Source organism: Pyrus communis, chromosome 4, assembly GCF_963583255.1.
Source record: "Pyrus communis chromosome 4, drPyrComm1.1, whole genome shotgun sequence".
NCBI classification, from domain to species: Eukaryota; Viridiplantae; Streptophyta; class Magnoliopsida; order Rosales; family Rosaceae; genus Pyrus; species Pyrus communis.
Window position 1 is genome coordinate 16,770,814 of NC_084806.1, and position 5,445 is coordinate 16,776,258.

Consider the following 5,445-nt stretch of genomic DNA (forward strand, 5'->3'; position numbering starts at 1 on the left):
AACTCAAAACTCGGCCAACTTCGACCACAGTGATCCCGATGTCCAAAATCGTCCAACGAAGCACTCCGAGGCTCCTTGGGACACCACCAAGCTACCTACGAGCTTAGAAATCCCAAAAACTCAATGAATAACCTTTGCATGAGTAGTACTCAAATCGGCCATTGTCGAATCGACGTGAAAACGAAGGATTTCTCACCTGAAAATGGTATGGCTGTGTTCGCCTCGACCTCACGAGTTCAATGGTATAGTTGGTTCCCTCGATCTGCTAAGGTTTGGTTGATTTTGTGTGTTGTCCGTACGTTTTCAGAAGGAAGAGGAAGGAATGGAGCTCGGGGGAGAGAGAGACATGGAAAGGCAGAGAGACAGTGTCTGTGAGTGTGTGTGTGTGGCCCAACACCTGCCACACCACACAAAACAACCAATAACGTGACAAAAACGCACTAGGGGCAAACTTGTAATTTCACACATATGTTTCGATATTTCCGGGACGGGATGTCACAACCTTCCCACCTTAATAGAATTTCGTCCCGAAATTCAAAACAACCAAGTAACAACCCCTAGCTGTCAAAGAACAATCGAGGATACAAATCCGTCATCCGATCTTCTGTCTCCCATGTAGCTTCCTCGACTAAATGATTCCTCCACAAAACTTTCACTAAATTCACCGTCTTGTTCCTCAGAACCTTCTCTTTCCAATCGATGATCGTCACCGGTTCCTCGTCATACGTCAAATCTGGATTAATCTCTAGCGGTTGAGGAGGTATCACGTGAGATGGATCAGCAACATAGTGTCGGAGCATAGACACGTGAAAAACGTTATGCACTCTAGCTAACTCCGGAGGCAACTCCAACCTGTAAGCTACCTCACCCACTCGTTCTGTGACCACGTATGGTCCGATGTACCTGGGGCTCAACTTCCCATTCTTTCCAAACCGCACAACACCTCTCCATGGTGAAAGCTTCAGAAATACCCAGTCTCCGACCTCGTACACTCTGTCCGTAGCATGCCGATCTGCTAAACTCTTCTGCCTGTCCTGAGCTGCTTTCAGGTTAGACTTAATTACTTGAACATTCTGAGTAGTCTCCTCGACAATCTCGGGACCCACTAAAACTCTCTCACCAACCTCTGACCAACACAACGGTGTGCGACAAGCTCTGCTATACAAGGCCTCAAATGGCGCCATGCCGATGCTCGAATGAAAACTGTTGTTATAAGCAAATTCCATCAAATCTAACCGCTGGTGCCAAGCATCACCAAACTGTAGTACCGAAGCTCGCAACATATCCTCCAAAGTCTGAATAGTTCTCTCTGACTGTCCGTCTGTCTGTGGATGATATGCCGTACTGTAAAGTAATCTCGTGCCCAAAGCTTCCTGAAAAGCCACCCAAAACTTCGATGTAAATCGTGGATCACGATCCGAGACAATACTCACAGGGACACCATGATACTTCACAACCTTCGAGATAAACAACTCCGCTAAACGGCTCAAAGAATACTTCTCTCTCACTGGAATAAAATGTGCCGATTTAGTAAGCCGATCAACGATCACCCAAATGTCGTCAAAGCCATTTTGTGTACGCGGGAGCTTGTACACAAAATCCATAGTGATATTTTCCCATTTCCACTCTGGAACGGAAAGCGGCTGCAACAACCCAAACGGCTTCTTCCTTTCCGCTTTAACCTGCTGACAAACAGCACACCTGCTCACATACTCGGCTATCTCCCTTTTCATACCCGACCAATAATAAAATGGTCGAATGGTATGATACATTTTAGTAGCTCCTGGATGCATGGCGTAAGCCGAGATATGTGCTTCATCGAGAATCTCTTTCTTCAATTCCACATTATTAGGCACGAACATTCTACCCTCTAGCATCAACATGCCGTCCGAATCACGAACTCTGAGGTATCGCCTCCTTCCTTGCTCTCGAGCTTGAATTAATTCTTGAGTCTCCCGATCAGCTACCTGAGCTTCAAGCACACGATCGACCAAAATTGGCCTAACTTGAAAATTAGCAAGTAAAGCCACATCTCGGTCTTCTGCTTCTAACCTCACTCCTGTCGCACGCAGATCCGCCAAAAGAGGAATACGGCTAGCGTACAATGCATTAATGCGGCCCTGAGACTTTCTGCTAAGTGCATCAGCCACTACGTTCGCACGACCAGGGTGATAATCAATCGTGCAATCGTAATCGCTGAGCAACTCCAACCACCTCCGTTGACGAAGATTAAGTTCCCTCTGAGTAAAAAGATATTGGAGACTCTTGTGATCTGTAAAGATCCTACACTTCTCTCCGTAAAGATAGTGTCTCCACAACTTCAACGCAAAGATGATGGCAGCCAACTCCAAATCATGTGTAGGGTAATTCAACTCATGAGGTTTCAACTGCCGCGAAGCATAAGCAATCACCCTACCATGCTGCATCAATACACATCCCAGACCATTCAAGGAAGCATCGCTATAAACCTCGAAATCACCACTATCGTCTGGGAGTGCCAAAACAGGTGCATGAGTGAGACAATGCTTCAACTGCTGGAAACTCTGCTCACACTTATCATCCCACTCAAATTTAACATCCTTCCTCGTTAACCTCGTCAGTGGCAAGGCGATCACCGAAAAATCCTTAACGAATCTCCGATAATACCCCGCCAAGCCAAGGAAACTTCTCACCTCGGTGACGGTTCGCGGTTGCTCCCAACTCTCCACAACTGCAACCTTTTGAGGGTCCACCAAAATTCCCTGAGCAGAAATGATGTGCCCCAAAAACGCAACTTGATCTAACCAGAACTGGCACTTGCTAAACTTAGCATACAATTGGTGTTCCCTCAACCTCTTCAACACCAAAGTAAGATGTCGAACATGCTCCGCCTTCGACTTAGAATACACCAGAATATCGTCGATGAAGATAATAACAAATCTATCCAAGTAAGGCTGGAACACGCGATTCATCAAATCCATAAAAGCAGCTGGTGCATTCGTCAACCCAAATGGCATAACCAGAAACTCGTAATGACCATAACGAGTCCTGAACGCCGTCTTAGGAACGTCATCCCTACTGATCTTCAGCTGATAGTAACCAGACCTCAAGTCTATCTTGGAAAATACACAAGCACCTCTCAGCTGATCAAACAAGTCATCAATACGAGGCAATGGATAATGGTTTTTAATCGTCACCCGATTTAATTGCCTGTAGTCGATACACAGCCTCAAAGTTCCATCCTTCTTCCTCACAAACAAAACTGGAGCGCCCCAAGGCGAAGTACTAGGCTGAATAAACCCCTTGTCCACTAACTCCTGCAATTGAACTTTCAATTCCCTTAACTCCGCGGGAGCCATACAATAAGGAGTTAAAGAAATAGGATTAGTACCTGGAAGCAACTCAATAGTGAACTCCACGTCTCGATCTGGGGGTAAACCAGGTAAATCCTCAGGGAAAACATTAGGAAAATGTCTGACCACTCTCACATCCTCAACTCTACCAGGAGCGGCCTCATCTAACACCACATGTGCTAGGTACCCCTGGCAACCTTTAGACAATAACTTTTTCGCTTGCAAAGCTGAGATAACGCCATGTCTCACCCCACTCTGCTCACCCACAAAAGTAACCACAGGTAGTCCAGGACGGTGAAATGTAACTACTTTCCCATAACAGTCAATGTTGGCACGATAGAAGTGCAACCAATTCGTGCCCAAAATCACATCAAAGTCGACAATATCTAACGGGATAAGATCAGCTGATAAAACAACACCCTCGACCATCACTGGACATCCTGGGTACACACAATCTACAACACATCTCTCTCCTCTAGGCATAGCGAACTCTAAATCGTACCCTAGAGGTGTGGGGCGAGGTTGCGTCACTTGAGCAAATGTATGAGAAATCACGGAATGTGTAGCTCCACAATCAATTAAGACTCTAGCAAAACAACCAAGAATGTTTAACGTACCCATAATCAAGTCTGGGTTGTTCTGAGCGTCCTGCAGAGAAATATTGTGAAGACGCCCCTGTCCCTGCTGATGCCCACCGCGGCCTCTGCTCGCCTGTACCCCGCGTCCCTGAGCACCACGCCCCTGACTGGGCTGACCCGACTGTCTCGAAGACCCTGCACTGCTAGTGGCAATCTCACCCTGCTGATACTGTCATCCCTGGTACCACTGAGAGCCACCTACTAGAGCTGGAGGATACGGCATATAGCCGCCCGAATACTAAGGATAGCCACCCTGGGAATAGGGATCCTGGGGATACTGATACTGCCCCGGAGCATATGGAACAGCATCACCCTGATAGTGGTAAGCACCACCTCGACCCGTCTGGCCGTAGCTAGTCGGACCCTGGATCTGCTGGAGCGGTGGAGGTGGTGGCATAAAAGTCTGCTGCGGTTTCTGCAGCTGACCCTGGGGACAATTCGCGGCTCTATGTCCCACATGTCCACACGTGAAGCAACCACTGCTACCACGCCTACACTCGCCAAAATGCCGGTTGTTACACCTGCGACAAATAGGGGCTCGGCCTCGACCACCATCGCCCTGCCTCTGGCCTCTAGCACCACCAGAAAATCTACCTCCACGACCCTGTCCAGTGGCACTGAAGCCACCACTCGAAGAACTCGAGCTAGCACCACCCCTCTTGAAGTTCTGAGTCTGACGGGGCCCGAGCGATGCTTGACCTTTACCTTTGTCGTCCTTCTTCTGATTGCCATCTTTTTCTTCCTCACTGTCGCTCGACATGTTCTCAGAATCCTCTATCCTCAATAATATCTCGTAGAAATCCTGGTAGGTCTCGCTGTGGACAGCAGTCGCCATAGAACGCCACCTCTTCCTGGTGCCCAAACGGAAACGAAGGAGGATCTCTGCTGGATTACTAGCAACATCAGGATGGTAGCGGGACAGATCAGTAAACTTGCGGTAGTACTCATTCGCTGTCATCTTCCGCTGTTTCAGTTCGGTGAATTCCTGCTTCTTCCGATCGATGTACTCAGGGGGCACGTACCTCCTCTTGAATAAATCCGTAAAAACATTCCAATCAGTCCTCTGATCTGGAGTCAACCTACGAAGCTCCTGCTCCCACCAAGCTGCAGACTCCGTATCCAAAAACCATGAGGTCGTCTCGACCCACCTCTCCATAGGAAGGTTCCCCTGATTATGTAACACACGGAAAGTCTTCTCAATGTGTTCTAGCCAACGCTCTGCGCCCTCGTGGCCCTCACTACCTTTGAACTTATCCAACTTCAGATTGTACATAGTCTCCAGAGGAGTCCTCTGGGGAGGGCGCAATACTGACTGAAGGGCTGTAGCAAAAACTTCCCCCAACTGAGCAGCATCGGGGAAGCTAGACTCAGAAGAGCGACGTGGTTCCCGACGAGGCGGCATAATTCTGACAGAAGACACCAAGACCATTAGAATACTCACACAGACACAGGACTGCCAAACCTAAGCTCTGATA

The 5,445-nt window shown here is 48.1% G+C and overlaps 1 protein-coding gene across 1 annotated transcript; it reads right to left on the reverse strand.

The window, feature by feature from the left end:
* Window positions 1-265: 265 nt before the first annotated feature.
* On the reverse strand, window positions 266-5,243 carry LOC137732779 (uncharacterized). Its single transcript, XM_068472053.1, has 5 exons — window positions 4,428-5,243; window positions 3,950-4,139; window positions 1,868-3,637; window positions 864-1,039; window positions 266-397 (listed from the first exon to the last, which is right to left on the reverse strand). The coding sequence occupies exons 1-5, from the start codon at window positions 5,241-5,243 to the stop codon at window positions 266-268; spliced, it is 3,084 nt and encodes a 1,027-aa protein (XP_068328154.1).
* Between the last annotated feature and the right edge of the window lie 202 nt (window positions 5,244-5,445).